Source organism: Buteo buteo, chromosome 14 (genome assembly GCF_964188355.1).
Source record: "Buteo buteo chromosome 14, bButBut1.hap1.1, whole genome shotgun sequence".
NCBI lineage: Eukaryota > Metazoa > Chordata > Aves > Accipitriformes > Accipitridae > Buteo > Buteo buteo.
In genome coordinates, this window is record NC_134184.1 from 33,072,273 (window position 1) to 33,089,694 (window position 17,422).

The 17,422-nt window shown below is 48.4% G+C and overlaps 1 protein-coding gene across 1 annotated transcript; it reads left to right on the forward strand.

Annotated features, from left to right (window-relative positions):
• The first annotated feature begins 4,398 nt into the window (after positions 1–4,398).
• Positions 4,399–5,451, forward strand: CCDC70 (coiled-coil domain containing 70). The gene is given in 4 exon segments (XM_075045807.1): positions 4,399–4,428; positions 4,673–5,005; positions 5,007–5,353; positions 5,355–5,451. Coding segments are annotated over 4 exon segments (807 nt in total).
• The last annotated feature ends 11,971 nt before the right edge of the window (positions 5,452–17,422 follow it).

Here is a 17,422-nt window from a genome sequence, read left to right on the forward strand (position 1 = left end):
CTATAGGAAATGTCTTTTACTAGGCTGAGAGGACTAGCAGATGCACAAGCTCTTCATCTGGTCTGAAACAAGCTGCTCTGAAACTTCAGACCATCTACAGTTGCTCTGAGTTTAAATTCATTGAATTAACCAACTGAAGGTCTTGGTTTGGGGTTTATTTGGGGGGGAGGTGTTTGCTGGCATTTATGTGTTTGGGATAGGTTTGTTAAGATGATTTCTCATTATTTCTGGAGTTGCATGGCTGTCCAGTGTACACAGGGTTGTGTGCAGTGGTCAGAAGGCTGCCATGGAAAGGACTCTCTGCATCATATTACTGCTTTTGTAAGGCGATGGTGTGATGGAGCATCTGGGAGAGAAGGACACTGAACCTGAGAACTCCAGAAGGCTTTTTCCTGCTAAAGCCGAGTCTTACTGAATGGGGTTGTAACCAAAACTTGGCTTGATTCACCACTGGAAGGTGCCTGAAGTTCCTTCCACAAAACATATGGCATATATGGCATTCACAGGCCTTTGCTTAAAGTCGATTAAGATATTTTGTGATTCTGTAACTCTTGCCATCTCATTTTGTCTCTAAAAATACCTGCTTCCCAAGTCCAAAGATACCTGAGCACTCGCAGCAAAACCAGATGGTCGCTCCTGTGCACAGTAACGTTTCCAGGAACACAGATGCTCCCTTGAACGATTTAGCTCCACATGGGCAGAATTTAAATCTCTTGGGCAGGTGAGGAAATCTGGCCAGACAGCGACGAACATTGGTCAGAACGTGATTGCTGCTATTTTGGTGATGGATGAAGGACCACTGAGGCAGAGCAGTCACCCATCCCCTTTGAAGACCCTGCCCACTGGTACGTAGTGGATGTGGTAGTGTAACCAAAGAGCAAAGCCTTTCCTCCCTGCACAGAGCAACAAATGAGTGAAGACACACACACAAGTGCGCACATAAACATTTAACTGTTGCCACCTAATGGGTGGCATCTAATGATCTGGATAGGGCATGGACTCAAGTTCCACCTCTACTGGCCTCCTTGGCTGGGAATCAGGTCCGAACTGCAGACACCGAAATGTTGCTGTTGAGATGTCCCAGCTGTCATGAAGGCCAATGGAGAGCTGCGCAGTTACAGCCAGTGGGCTCTGTGGTGGGATTCAAGTCACCGTGAGCACCGGAACAGATTTCCAAGGGTTATCTCCTAGCAATCATGATGCTTTTTAATCTTGGTTTTTCTTACAGTCCTCTTGAAGCATCTCATTCTTTCTGCCTGTCCTCGGTTGCTAGCTGGATAGCTGTTTTTATCATCAAACAAGCTGGGTTACTGAGATGAATTTGGCTCAAGGTCTCACAAGCAGAGAGATCACTGTGACTCAGTGAAGCGCTCTACAATGAAACAGAAACTAAACAGCCTTCTCCAAATTTTAATACAATTTCAACAGAAAAATAGAGACAACTTCTTCCATCAGTAAAGTGCCTCTTTCACGTCCTGCAGTATCACGGGCTGAGTTGCACTAAATGCATTTACAGTGTATATAATTAAACATTGCATGGTTTCACAAAGAAGTTCAACTGACCAATATTTCAAAGACTAGGAACATAAATCCAGGTTAAAATACCTACTATAAAGACAGGTCTGATTTTCAAATCCATTCATCCACCACTTCTTCCTAATGACTGTAGTAGGAGCAACCCATTTAAAAGTCAGGCTACTCTTCTGAAGGAAGCTTTCAGGTAGGTTTAGGATCACAGTTTTACTTTTGAAAGCCATCTGGTCTTGGCTTGATCTGTGCTCATCTTTAGCTCCATCACTTGTTTTTGTTCAAATAACACAAGACACAGTAACATTTACACTGGGTGCCAAATTTAGACATGCAACCGAAACGACATAATCTAAGCATGTGTCTCACATTTAGTGTAAGTGCTGTTCGTGTCTTCCAGCCAGTTTCCCTAAACCGGGAGGGGAGCTAGCAAGGGTAATATAACCCACGGATGGGTGTTCTTCAGAAACAACCAGCATGAAAACAGCAAAGCACCAGTTGTGGCTCATACTCTGCCAGGAGCCCAGTGACTCCTTCCAGCTCAACCCAGCATCACTTGACTCTCCATCAACGGTTTCAAACTTTGTGAAATTACGTCACTGTAGGTGATCAATGGGTCACAGTCACCAGTGGGCCTCAGAGACCCAGCTGCCGTAAGGACTGCACTTCTGCAAGTACTGCATGTCTCTGTTAGAGAGTTTTACAAATGCTAAGTTTTCCAGTAGCATGACCACAATTACTAGATATCTTTGGGGCTTTAGTTTTTTGATGGCAAGAGATGGTAAGAGCGAGAAGAATAACAGAAGTCATACCAAGTAAAGACATAATTTTTTCAATTTCATTTTACATCTATCCATAAGACATCACTTTAGCAAAAGAACAGATCTAAACTAGCATCAAACTTTTTAGCCATTAGTTCTGCACTCTTAGAGACGTCTGCAGAAACCCAATGACTATTATTTTGATGACAATTGAAAGAGTGTTTGCAGACTTGTGGAACAAAATGATATAATTTAGTCATTTTCTGTGAGGTAATAATGATGTTCTAATTGAAAAATGTACTCTGATATAATTATCCTACATCTTTATAAGCCTGCCTCAGGAGTGCAGTAAAAGAACAAATGGGAATATTTTTACCGTACCACGTGAGAAAAGGCTCTCAAAGTTTTATTTGTGTCACTTGATGCATGTTCAGGAGACGGAAGCCTCATAAAAGCAAAATGATTTACTGATTTGGTCTGGTAATCTCTGGGGCAGGATCTAAAGGAAGCTTTAGCCACGTAAATCAGAGACAGATTTCGAGGTGGGACTCACGCATACACATGGGTGCCCTGACATGCATTGGGACATCTCCCCCAGCTTCCACCTGCAGCTCCCAAAGGACAAAGGTCTCCTATGTGTTATCTTCTGCCGGTCCATCTGCAGATAAGCTAAATATTCCTGAGTGTCTAAAATGGCACTGGATGCTTCTGTTTAAGCACCTGGGTTGCTTCCTCTGTGTCAGAGTCAAATTTGTTTTCCTAAGGAGTTTTCCAGCTGAACCCTGGGAGGGCAGGAGGGAAGAAGAAATGACTCCTTGTTTCTCCCTGCCCTTCTCTGCTACATTTTCAAGAGCAAGTCTTCTTATGCAAAGGAACCAGTCTGAAATTGCCATGCAGGGCAGTCTCAGGCTCTGGGGCAGGACAGGACACGATCACCTGCGGTTTCCCCGTGGATTAGCTCTAGGAGATCCCATTTCTGCACACAGGTTTCTGGGACTGTCCTTCTGTCAAACAGCCATCTCTGCGCCAGCAGCAGGTGAGCGCCGGCTCTTCGACTCCGTTGCATCGCCAACACTGACTTGTAAGCACCTACGTCCTCCGCGGGACCCTCCGGCTGGTTTGGGGAAGATATCCTGGGGTGTAACCTGAAAGCTGCCCCATCCTCGTGGTGCTAACAGTGACACCAGGCAGAGCGAGAGCCCGTCAGGCGTCCCACCGCCTGCAGCGGCGGAGGTGCCGGGTCGAGCAGGGCTACGCCAGAGCCCACGCAGCGCGGTGGGACACGGGGTACGCGCCCCACTGCCGTGGGCTACAGGGGACCTCACCTGAAATAGCCGTAATACGGCGCAGGCTGATGAGCGTGGCGAAATTAGCGAAGCAGAAGCACCAACACCTTCATTTCAACGAAGAGACAGGGTTTTTGAGGTTGTTAACGGGCTGCCAGCTGGTGCCCGAGCTGACAGGGATGGCTGGAACTGAACTGCCGTTGCCCTAATTGCTTCCAACTGCGATCCCAGGGAGCGGAAACTCGGCACGTCCTATTTACTGGCATTTCTGCTGTGAATGAAGAGGCACTGCCAACCCGGGAGCCCCCCAGAAGGTGCAGGGAGAGCGGAGCCCACGTCAGGAGCCCCTTTGGTGGAGGAGAAACGGCTGCTGCTTCAGCAGCTGCTCTGAAGCTCAAGTGATCACAGGCTCCCGGCAATTAGGTTTTGGCACATTTACTCACCTGATTTTTCCGGCCTCCTAGGCACGCGGCGTGGTGCCGCTAACCCCCCCAGACGAGCCAGCCCAGCTGGGAGCGCACACCGCTTGTTGTTGGGATCCTTCTCACCCTGAGCAGGGACAAACTGGTGAGCCCAGGAGCTCCACGAGAGGGAAGCTGCAGACGGACACCTTCCTCCTTTCCCCGCTCCCGGCTCCCAGGGAAGCCCCAGCTGTGGGAGGAAGGTTCAGGAGTCAGGAAGCAGCCTGAGGAGGCAACAGCAGAACCGAAATTCTCCTGTGTCCACCCAAATCCCTGGGCTGGCTGGCTGTCCCGTCACCGTGCCCCGGATCTGTCACGCAGGCACGGGGCACTCCCCGCCTTCTTGTTCCTCACGCAGAGCAGATGCATATTGCCGTTAGCTGCATTGCATCCGTAAAGGTCCCCGGGGCCTTTCCTGACTACAGCGAGGGATAGGCAGGCTCATAATATATTGATAATCAAGAGTTTTTTATTTATAAGGCAACCTGCTCCCTGCTATGGAGCTGGAGGCTCTGTGCAATAAGTCATAATAAATCTAATGAAACGGTATAAATAAGTAACCAGCTTTAATCCTAGCTGTAGAATTATTAGGTAGATTAGCAAACAGCAAATTAGATTTTTGTTTTCATTGCTCAAGCTTCACGTGATCCTGGAAGCTGTAAGTTTGGGGGGCGAGTCTGTGCAGGGGCAGGAGGCGCAGCCAAGGGTCAGAGAGAAGAGAGTGCCTCGAGCACCCAAGGGAGAAGGGCAGACGTGCCTCTTCTTCAGATTGGGACCGGCTGAGGGGGCCCAGGAGAGCCAAAGGCTGGTCCTGGCACAGCCCCGCACCCTTCTCCATCCCAGCAGCACTTGGAGTCAAGAGAAGCTCGTCAAGAGGCTGCAGGCTGAGAAAGCCTTTCAGGAGGAGATTCAGAGCTTTCAGGAGACAATGAAGAGCTTTCAGGAGAAGATCAAGGGCTTTCAGGAAAAAAAAATAAATCAGAGATTTCAAGGTGGCCATCCAAGCCTTCTGGGAAGAGGAAAAGCCCACTTGGGAGGAGGAAGCTGCCTTTTGGGAGGAAGAAAAGGCTATTCGGGAGGAAGCAGAAGCCTTCTGGAGGGTGTATGGTGACTTCTGGAAGGACTGCAATGCTTTCTGGAAGAAGGATAAGGATTTCTGGAAAGAAGGTCAGCTCCTCTGGGAGAAAGACGGAGTCCTTCTCGATGAGGACAGAGTTCTATGGGCAGAAGAAGCAGCTCTGGGGGCAGATGAAATGGCTCTGCTGGACGAGGAGAGAGCTCTCTGGGAAGATGAGGAGGCCTTCCAGGAAGATAAAAAACCTCAAGGAGTATGACATGTTGATCTGGGAGGAGGCCTTTGGTCCCGAGAGAGAGGATATCTCCAAGGATGCCACTGTCCACAGGGGAAAAGCATAAATTCTTCTGCTAGGCTCAGAAACATGTGGAAAGCCACGTATACTGTTGTGGATACTTTATTTAAGCAGTGCTGCGCTTCAACCAGTTCTCTGAAATAACATTTCTAGTTCTTGGAGTAAATCAGAGTAGGGTTTTTTTAATGCGATTTGCTTTAAAGCCATTGCAATTATTTATTTTTCTGAGGTTCTGTAGCCTGAGGAATGGGGTAAACCTCTGTTTTCCTGGCCTGTCACCAGGAGGCATGTGGGTGGGTAAAGCCACAAGAAAATGAGGGCTTAATGGCTGAGATCATCTGGAGCTGAGAACAGCTCACCTAACTCAGTGCAGTTCATATCAACGGAGTCAGCGCCACAACAAGGCGCTGATAACCGGTAACCTGCGGCTCCCCCATCTTCAAGAGTCACAGTTAACACTGCTGAGTCTTCATGAGACAGCTCCTGCTGTTCCACCAGGTTTGGGCTTTGGCTTCCCCTTTAACGTCCCACTTCTCCCGGGAGCGTGGCGGAACCTTTACGAGCTCGGTGAGCTCCCTGCACCCGCTGTCTGGCTGAGGGCGGCTTTGGCACCAGCCTCGCTGGCACGGGCAGGGGACAGGGAGAGAATTGGGAGGGATTGCAGAAGTCAGCAGCACGTGGGAGAAGATGCGAGCTGGAGGGAAAGTTGGCAGCAAGTCCCTCAGCAAGGGGGAAATAAATTTAGCAGTGTGAGTATATATGCATGTGTAAGAGCAGGAGAGGGTGCACACAGGGACCGGGATTATTATTCACCTGCTGAGCTCCTATTGCCAGCGCAGGTACAGGAGCCTCTAACAGAAAACCCTCGGTAACGGCAGTGCAACACGCGGTCAATATTTAGCAATGTTTTATGGGGTGTGAGTGCAGAGTCAGTGCCTTCTGCTGAGCTGTGGCACAGGAATTGCAGTTTTTCTCTCCTCTTGAGGAACTGAACTCAGATGCTTCGCATTTTCGACGGCTGAGCTGTCAAGGCTGGTCTAGAGGCAAATCTGCATTTGACCCTCTGTACGTCCAGGAGCGTGGGGACGAGAGCAACAGTGAAGAGTACTCGTCTGAGTCAAACCGGGCATTGCGTTGTTCTCTGGTATGGTAGCATCAGTAACTTATTCTCCTTCAATACGGGATTTTAACACTGAAAAGGCTCAAGGACACAATGTAATAAGCCTTAACAATTGCTGTTGAAGAATCTGATGACTTCTGCAACTGTCAGGCATACTTAGGCTGTCATTCAAGCCTGCCACTCAAGTTCAATCCTTTGTGATCTGCTGTAGGATAAGGCTGCCTGTCCTGTTTAATTTTGCTCAAGACAAATTATGCACTGTGTCTTTCCTGAAAAATCCATGAATATTTATTGCTCAAATGAATAACCAGCCTGTAGAAAAAGCCAGCTGATTCAGCCAGGGTAGGAATGTTTTGCAACCTTTGTTATTATTATTCTATTATTACCATGTAACCCAGAGATGAAAATGACCTGTTAGACCATTCAGTGCAACTTCCTGCAAAATCAGGACTCTTACGCATTAGAGCTTTATCATTAGATGCTATAGAAAGAAAGAACCTTTCAGAGAATAACAGTAGTCAAAAAGCACTTGTCACTTAATATATTTTAATGTCAAAAAGCCAAGAATTTATCTCAGTGATTCAAATCCACACGTCAAATTAGCATGCATTTAAACTAAAATTAGGTATGCTGTCTCTTGCAAAGAACTTGAAGCACAAGAAATGCTCTTAGGAGAGCTCCTAGTCACTTCTTCTTTCACAGGAAGGCAGAACGGTGTTTCTCTGGTAAGAGTGCTGTCAGTATAATACAACAGGTGTGAAATTTAAGGCATTACACAATGCAGCACGGAGGAGCCAGAAGTTTAGCCAGAGAAAAGCATGTACCAATATGGTTTCAGACTGCTGGTAGCTCCCCTGAAAATACTCCATCCACCTGGTAGCTTCAGAGAGGCCCTTGCTTGGGTGGCATTGCTGGAGAGAGAGCACATGCAAAAGGCTTACCAGGGCTGGGTATTTGAAGAGGGAATTAGAGGGCATCTGCTCTGCATCCAGCATCTCTGGACTGAGGATGAATTTCAGTCATGAAGTCGGTCTCTGCTAACTCTCTGGAGGGGTAAAGTAATAAGGGGAAACAAATAAAATAACTACTGTAAGGAAAAGCTCAGTTACATTCACCACCTCTGCAACATGCACACAGAGGCCTTTGAGATGTGACATTCAGAGTGAGAAAAATACATAAATACACCTTTCTTGGAAGAGCACTTCTGCTGATCTGGCATAGGTTGGCTGTAGGGACCAGGAAAGAACTGGGCATGTCTGAAGAGCTGAAGGTGTTTGAAGCATGGACTCACCAAAGTAGAGCAGAAGGACCTAAAGAAGCTGCCAAGCCCCCCTGTGCCTCAAAAGCAGCCATACCTGTAATGCTCTGTGCAAACTCTTCTCTAAGCTGTTTTGCTTGTTTATTTCCCAGCACTAGTGTTGCACAACCATCTCTTTCTCTCTAGGGCTTTACTTATATCAACCTTTTCGTGGTGTCTGAGGTGAATCTCCCTAATTGCAATTTTGACTTCTTATCTGTAGTCCTGTCCACAGTGGACATGGGGAGCAGCCCTTCTGTTTGCCTTGTATGTACCTGTCTGAAGCCTGGTGGTGTCTTCTCTACCCGAGCGTCCCTGGACTAACCCACCCCATCTCCTTCTGGCCTCCGTCACTGACCAGGTGCTTTAGGTACCTGGAAGGCTTCGGTCCTCCCTTCTGGCCCTCCCTCCGAAAGTCTGAAAAATGAAGATGACTTGCAGCATCCAGATACAATCCCCGAAGATGCCGAAAGCCCAGCTCGCGGTGCTTTTTTTTGCAGAAGAGATTCAGCCCGGAGTGACGCAGCTGAGCCCTTCAGACACCAAACCTCGGTGCGGAGCTGCGCTGGTGCCGGCGGGTCCTTCCGCAGAGCGATGCTGCCGCAGTGAGCCCGGTCCTGCATCAGCCCCACGAGAACCGAGAGCAAACGTGGGACTCGCTCAGCGGCACAGAGCCTGGCAGAACAGGCGCCGGCGTAACTTCAGACCATAAACTGCCCATGGCTGCTGTTCAAATAAAGAGACGTTAAAGATAAAAGTGGACCAATTAGTGTAATTTCAGAGCAAACACGGGGATAAAACTCAAATACAGGGAAACACGGTGAACCCGCACTAGCATGACATATCAGCAGTGCAATTAATGGAAAGTCAATGAGCTGTGTGCACTCAGGAAAGTTTTGGAGGCTTAGCAGGTCCTGCACAGAGCGATCGGACAACGGGACGCAGAAATTCGATGGGCTGGCTGGGCTGCATGCCCAGAGCTCACCTGCTTTCTGGTGCAGGCGATGTACTTCTTGCTCTCCCTCCCTGAACAAAAATCTGGAAATGCTATGGAAAATATTACAGAAAATGTATGTCGGGGCAGAAGGGTCCCACTGAAAGGCAGCCCTGGCCTCAGTCACAAGCCAGTGAAGATGCTGATAAATCTGATATTCATACTTCTAGGTGAGACTCAGAAGTCTTTCTTTCAAAGCTTCTGCTCAAGCAATTCAGAGCAGGCTATATTCTGCTTAAAGTCACAACAAAGGTGGAAATTATGGACTGTAGCCTTGTACCTCTAAAAACACAGAACATCCCAAAGCCCCAAGTGTCTTACAGAGGGATGATGACAACTCCCGCACAGAGCAATAAAGAGATTGAGTCATTAGTGCCAAATCAGCATAAATATTTGAATGGGAGAAAGAAATAGCTCCTGAGCTCACCTGCATATTTTTAAAATGCAGCATCATCATCAGAAAGCATTCCTGACGCAGCTGTGGAGCTGACTTATGGGAAAGGGAGAACATGGAAAATGGTAAAGAGTCATTTAAGTCAACTGACACGTCTACATGTGTCATAAACTGGAGTGGTGAGACTGACAGAAGAAAATTAAATTTATTCAGTATATGTATGTCTATATATGTGTGTGTGTGTGTGTATATATATAGCTAGAATTTCCAAGTCTGCGTGTCAGTCATCACATAGGAGGAATGTAAAAAAGCTGGGAGGCAGGTCTGTGACTCATGGGAAATTGGAGGTATGGAGAGCATCCAGCCACAAATATAAATCCTGCTGCTGTTCTGCCAGGAAGTCTGGCTGAACTGTTGAAAAGTCAATGCAGAGGGTGCTGCAGAAATTGAAGGAGGAGATAGAACACTGGGGCTGAAAATATCAGATGGGGAAAAAATAACCACGCTTTCATCCTTCAGAAGTTAACACCTAATGTGGGTTAAAGAGAGGAACCACAGAGAAACTGTGTTTTTAAAACAATTCCATAATGCTGAAAATCTCTCTGTTTCTCTCTTTCTGTCTCTGCCTCTCCTCTCTTTTCTTCTTTTTATAATCTTCTTTTATTTCTTGATTGAACTAGGAGCATGATCTGCAGAGAGGGAGGGAATTCCAGATTCTTGATATTTGGGGATTTTTGTGAAGGTTTTGGTCCTGATCCAGCAATTCATTCAGTGTATGCGGCCCCTCAGAATACCTGAAGTGTTCCAAAGTCCTATATAAATCCGCATTTAGAATTAAAACTGGGATTCTGCTATCGCTGGTTCACAGGCAGTATGAGAAGCGAGCAAGGGGAGCACTCAGAGGTGGTGGGGAATTTGAGCACAAGCGTACATGCGTGATGATGTGGGCTTTTATCAAAATAAAAGACAATTCAGATTTGTACCTGGGATCTTCAGAAACCATGGCGGCAGCCTTGGAGTTGTTAAGATAAACACAGCTTGCACCTTGGCTCTTCAGGTTTGCAATACATGACACACAACCAGCAAGCAAGCAACCAGCTTCCCTGGGCTGCAAATTGTCTTCGTCTTATTTGTGATTTTTGTGCGTGCGCCGGTGGGTGCGTGTGTACCCACAGACACATACCGAGAGAGAAAAAGTGGCCGGGAACCAGTCAGTGTGCACAGTGCAGGCAAAGCACCGTGCCCCTGCCCTGGTCATCCCCCTGCGCTGCCTCTGCAATTAGAAGTGTCGCTTTGATTGCTAACAGCAGGAGCCGTGCAGCTCCTGACTCACCAAATCTCAGCGTTAAGGCTGTGGAAGCCGGTGACCTCAGCGCGGGGCCGTGACGACATACCTCTCATACCGTCACCTTCATTAGCATCCTGTGCCCCGCCATGCTGCTCAAGAGCAGTATGTGAAAATTAATTAAGGATCACATTTCTTTGGTCCGAATGGAAACACAGCTGTCCACCCTCCCCGTTTTTAATGTGACTTACAGCATCATGACTTTGCTATCCCGCAGCGCAGCTTTCTGAGTGTTTTGGCATGGGAGCTTTTCAAGAAGAATTACTGTTGTTATTCTTCTTCGTGTGAATGCCACATTTCCAGAGCTCTGCTTAGCTAGCCTGAGAACACTGAAATAGAAATTGGGTTGGAAAGCTGTTATTTGGCTGCTCACCCTGCCAGTAAATTTCCAATCCGCGTCCGGATTTTCTTCCCTATTCTTCAAGATTGCCCCGCGCATTTGTGGCTTGACTGCTGAACTGCAGGTGGGAGGAAAGAAGTGTGAACCAAAGTAAAACCTCGCTGCGAGCACAGCGGGTGCCTCTTTTGTGACCATGCACTCTCTGCTGACTCACAAAAAAAGCAGCTTTCCCCACAGACTCCATCGCAATTTCAAGCTGCAGCCTAAACACATGAAGTCGCACTGAGGAGAAAGCTATGTATCTCCCAGTTGCTTCATACCTGTCATACATGCACTTAATTTTTAAAGTGACCTACATTGGCTTTACATTGTACCAGGATACACAATATTTTCTTCTACTGAGTGGCACTCAGATTTGCATCTATGCAATTAGCAGCAATATTTAATTTAAAAAGCTAGCCCAAGCAGCAGCCTGATGGGAAGTCATTAATACTGGGAAATAATTGAGAGATGAAGAAACGATTCTGTGACCTGACCTTTCGCACTGATCAACTGAGGGGCGGCACTTCCCTGAGAGCAGATGCAATCAAGGGCTGATAGAGGTGGAACTGATTAACAGGGTGGATGTCGCTTGAAGCACCCATCCTTCCCAAGGATGGGGACAGGGAATTTGTGTAAACTGACCTTCTTTCTAATGAAGGCATAAATAACAAAGCCTGCAAGGATCCCTCCGCAGGGAGCCATCAGCCCTGCAGCAGCCTGCTGAAAAGCAGCAGCAGGGTACTTTGCACGTATATGGTATACTTCTTATATGGTATACTACTTATATGGCATACTTATATGGTATATGGTGCTTCCCGTTCAGAGGTCTCAGCGTGCCACGCCATTCATGGATTTCCCCCGCAGCTCTCTCAAGAGCTGCACGGAGGATGTTATTGCTGTTTTAAAGAAGATGACACAAAGAGGGGCTGAGAGGTTAAGGGTGAAAAAGGATTTGGTGGCAAATCCAGGAAATATAACTCCCTCCTTCCAGATCTCCACCCCATCCGCGACACCAGCCTGCCAGCAGCGCTTAAAACACCCGCAGGTGGTATCTTCAAAACGCGTGGTGACAACTGGGTGTCCTAATCCATCCCACTGTCTGTTATGGCTCCTGATGTACATATCTCTGTGATAGATAAAAATCTGCTGCTTTTTACTTTTGACCCACCCTGTCAGCAGACATTTATCAATTGGGAGCTTACAGTATATCACGGGTGAATGTGTTCCACCTCCTTAGTCTCATGTTTAGACCATTAATTACGGCATATCCTTATTTTCCATTTAAACAGGCCAGTTTCTAGCCACTAATTCAAGATACAGCTTTTTCACGAGACCGAATCAGTTTTTCAACACCTGGAGTTTTCTCTGGCGGGTCCAAGGGCGACAGCTGACTGCAGCCCGCACCGGAGCCACGGTCCACGGCTTTCCCTGAGGAGTCCTCCGGAGAGCCCTGCTTTCCAGAGCACGGCTCTCTTGATCCAGGGTGAGTAAACCTGCTTTCCTCCTGCAGCCCCGGCTCTGGCGAGGACCGTGGGGTCTCGTGTACCTCCTCGGCTGGGTGGGTTTGGGGCTTTGTCTCAGGCCCCCACACCTAACTGGCCCCGCAGAACAGATGAGCAATTTACTACCCACCTTTTGGGTTACCCTCCAGGTGATCTTAATTGTCACTTCAGGACCTCAGCCCTTGCATGGCATCTGCCCCCAGCTACGTGCTGGTGGGAAATGTCCTACATTTGCCCACACTGAGTACAGTCAACTCAGGATCACAAGTCTCTACGCAACCACCAGCTTCCAATCCCGTGATTCATTAAGCCTTATCACCCCTGTATGAACGCCAGCGCTGGGTGCGATATGCGTCACCATGCATGGTGGGTCCTGGTGCACTCACTGGGGACGGTGGAGGACCCCGTCCACGGGCAGCACCGTGCTGCCGTGGGAACAGGTCTCGCGTGGGCAGACAGGAGCTGAGCCAGCCTTATGCAGGAGTCAGGGCATGGCCATGGCTCCGTCGAAACAGATCGGATGGACCTACCCCAGATTTTAATGCCAGAGACGGGTCTTTAGGATCACCTGCTATTTTTAGCGTCCGACTCAATCTCGTAGAACAGTATTTATAGTCTACTCCAGACAGAAGCTACCTTGTAGAAGGGCAAGCAGATTTGGCTGTGGGACTGCAGGGGTACCTACAACACCTCTGCATGCACATTGCCATGGGCTGCTCTCTCTGCACTGCCGCTCTAAAAACCATTTGTGATTCAGCTCCCGTCACAAGAAATTTCTACCAGTAAACATCTGACGTCTTCTTGCAGTTTTATCCTACAGCTCTTCTGTGTGGTCAGGACACATACCATGGTACATATACATATTATTATGCCTGTGTAACAGGCTGGAAATGCAGGCACAGGGTCTGTGCTACCAGCGTGCCTGGCCTGGGTGCATCCTAATGCCGTACTGGAAGCCCGGGGCACACCAGTGTCCTTGCCCAGTGCCCCGGTTTTGGGAAGGAAACAGAGGCAGACATGAGAGATACAGATGGGTCTGGATGTCAGGGGTAGGACTGCAGTCACAGTATTAGCCTTAGGTCTGGACTGAGGTCCAGAGCTTTAAGTGTTGATATTTGGGCACCGAATGCGATTAATGTCACTGCGCATGAAAGTCCCGCGCACCTCCAAGGGTCTGGGCTGGGGTGGCCTGTCTGACAGCGGAAAGCTGGCTCTCGGAGGGCTGGCCCTGGGTTTTCTGAGGCATTTCACAGTGCACTGATCACAGCTGCCTTCTCTGCTCCGTGGCTGCAGCCACGGTGGAGACCCCAGAAACAGCAGTAAGAGCAAGAGGGTGTTGTACAAAACTCCTAAATGAGACACGGCGATTTCCAGGCTCACGTTTAACCGAGCGAGAAGATAACCCCTGACTTCAGACACTTACGTACCATTTATCCATACACTTAACACCTCTATGGCTTGTTCACACATTACGTGCTCACAGTCTTGCTGCCAGCGACGGGGCCAACGTCCCTCGTGACAACTGTAACGAGAAGAATGCTATTTTTAACCCAATTACTGTTGATAGCACACCACAGGCGTTATGGGAAACCTGTGGGCTAGATTTCCTACAGAACAGCTCAGTCATCAGACAGAGCCGTGCTCCTGTCGGCAGGCGATGCCACCCTCACCCCTCCGAGACCCACCTTGGCCGCGGGAGCCACCGACTTCACCCACCGTCACCCACCATCACCCTCCCACACTTTGTCTCCTGTCTCTGCCCCATCTCCTCCCCTCGCTGGAGCAGCCCAGCCAGCTCAACCCCAACCCTCCCTCCTCCACTCGGGATTTCTTGCTGCACGGCAGCCCGCCTGGAGACAAGCGGCAGGTTATCGTATAACCTATAGCTAGACACTTGGAGAAATAGAGAAAAAAACCAAAAAACCAAAATAAAGCAGACAGAAGCAGTGGTTGGAAAGAGAGGACATGGCCAGGAAAACCCAAACGGGTGGCAGCTATGGCCACCACAACCGTCCTCATGACATGCTTATTTCCCACTGAACAGCAAACAACGGTGACAAGTGTATGTAATATTTCATTGCTAAAATGATTTGTATTCTAGCTAGAGATGCTGGACTCCTCAATTTAATGCTGGCATGTGAAATTACCAGTTCGCAGCCTCAAGCACAGAGACAATAACTGTGCAGCACACATTGTCAATGCTGCATATTTTTAGCCTCTTGTAGGCGTTCGTAGTCATTTTGAAGTGCCTTGATGATTTTTCACACATTTTTCCAGCAGGAATGAAGATGGCTTCCTGAGCTGGGATATAATGACCGGTGTGCAAAAAAAAAGACCAAGTGACTGTGTTTCCCCCTCAGGTCAGGGCAGGTCTCGGAGGGTGACGAGCAATTCCGAGGCTGCACAGACATTCCTTCTGCTTTCTCTCTGAAGGGCTTTGCGATGTTCAGCCAGAAACATTTTTTTGTGACTGCCCATTTTACACTGTTCTGAAGCAGAGATATCCTCCTCAGGTGTTGCAGGAAGATTTCACTCACAGATGTTTGGGCAGGGGCTGGTTTTCTCCCTTGCGCTCCCTGAAGGCATGCTGTCCATGGGACAGCAATGCCAACTAAACCCAGATGCTTTCATTTCATTGTACCTGCGAAAAATTGATTTTAGTGGGTAGCAGGCTCACAGTTCCTACGAGATCAGTGCTGAGTGGTTCAGGAAATAACATTGTTTTTCCGCAGGACTGTGGCAGGGCTGAGCCGAGCCCTGCAGGAGCTGGGACCAGGGAGCAGCGGGAGAGCTGAGGGCAGCCCTCGGCTCCGCAACTCTCCCAGTGCAAGGATGCTCACATCCAACAGCTTTCTTGGGGCTGGGGACCAGTTTCTAAGGCGATATTCAGGCTATGGTTCATCTCTGATCAAATTAGGGTTTGTTGGGAGAGGGAGGCAGTGAGAGCAAGGGATGGCTCCATTATATACGAGGCGTTTGCCATCATGGAGAAGCTTTTCAGCAGCTTCCACCAAAAATCCTCATCTCCAGATTAAACAGTAAGTGCCTCAATGTAATGATTATACATTGATGGGTTTTAATATCTGTAAATATATGTGCATGTATGTGCACATTCATGTGTGCAAATGTGTACGTGCAAACAGGTGCCTCTGAGTGTATAATCACCCCCACAATCAGACTCAGACCTGCCTGAGGCCACATATGCTTTAAAAAGTGCTTTTTGCTCAAAGGTTTACTCTAAGGGCTCTAAAAGCTGGATGAAATTTCTAGCGCTTCATCCTGCAGTGCTTGGATGCTTTCCGTGGCCTGGATTTGGGCTCCTTTGACAGGGGACTTAATGAGATACAGATGGAAAAACCCCAGTTTTTTAATAGAGTGAAGCAGTTCTTAAAACAATCACGCATGTCTGTGTGTGCATGAAAATTGCAGGACCCAGCCTTGCTCTCCAAATTGTCCACATTTCTTTTTGGCTAGTGCACAGTGATCCCTGGACTTTAGGAAAAGTGCTGTTGGAAGACAGTACAGCAAGATTTCAGGTCTCTAAAATGGTCTGTACAGAGCAGCCGGCACCACCAAGATGGAACCGTGGATGTGCACAGGGTTACAAGCACTGCGTTCTCACTGCATTATAACTCGATGGGTCCAAAAGGCACGGTGGGATCGTTAAACTCGAACCTACTCCCCCCATCTCATTCTTGGCTGTCTCGGGAGAGAGAGCTGCCAGCAGTGTAGTTCTGCTCACTTGTGTCAAGGAGGTTTCACTGATATGAGGGAAATGGGCCCTGTGATATTTGGAAAGAGCTTGGACTATTCTTTTGAAAATAATACCTTGTCCCTGTTGGATCAGTCCCAGGACACGTTGCTGGATTTCCATTTGAGAGTCATAATAATCATTCACCTGCATTTATAATCAGTTTGCTGTGATTTAGCAACAAGGAACGTAAAAGGCATAGCCAGGTAATTACACTCGCGGAGCAATGAGTCTGTGTGAGCTTAATGTCAAGGTGTTCTGCGCACGAGGTGCTGGCGATATTTTTGGATGTCTACCCCTTTTTTAGGAACGGATCCCTGGAAGAGGAGGGTGAGGGCAGGGAATGCCAGGGGCAGCCGGGACGGGGCGAGGGGTTGGGGGGGAAGGTGAGGCTGGGAAGGGGTGGGAAAACCCCAGCCAAGGCAAGGGGGGTGTCACGGGTGGGCAGAGCAGGAGTGCTCAGACCAGCCAGCTCCACACATCCACCTCCCTCCCCGCACTGCGCTGCTGGGGAAGGGTGTCCGTCCTTCGTCCCTCTCCCCTGCCCTGCCAGGGGGTCTGCACTGACTTCTACGGCCAGGAGTGCGGCTGGTGGGCTGTAAGACATCACAGAGCATTTCAAACATCAGCACAGTGATCAAAGGGGGCCAGAGAAGGAAAAAAAATGTTGGGAATTACCTGGGAAGAAACAGAGTAGAGCAGAAAATGTAATTATGCTACTGTAGAAGTCAACGGTGTGTCGCGCTTTGGATGGTGTGTGTGTCTGGTATCTCCACCTCTGGAAGCGGAAAGGATGCAGTGATGGGAAGCGGAAAAGGTGGGACAGGTCCTGCACAGCTCAGCCTGGAAAAGAGGTGAGTGGAGACAGAAATGAACAAGATCTGTAAAGTCCTGAGGGGCATGGATGAAGCTACTAGTCTCCGCTACTACAAAATTCAGAAGGCATCAAAAGAAGCTAGCTGTGTTGGCACGAACAGTATTCCCTGGTTTAAGTGGTCAGTATTCCCTGGTTTAAGTGGTCAGCATTTCCTGGTTTCCAGAAATTTAGTTTTAATCCTTTCCAAGTCTTCAGAGGTTTGAAGTATGTAACCATAAATACAACGTACCAGAGGCAACCTTAATTCCCCTATAACCAAGTTCTGCTGCAGGGTTTTGCACTGAGTGCCAGCCAACCAGCCATTTCCAAGGGACTAGAAGTCTTTTAGCACCTGGAAATCCATCAGAGAGATCCT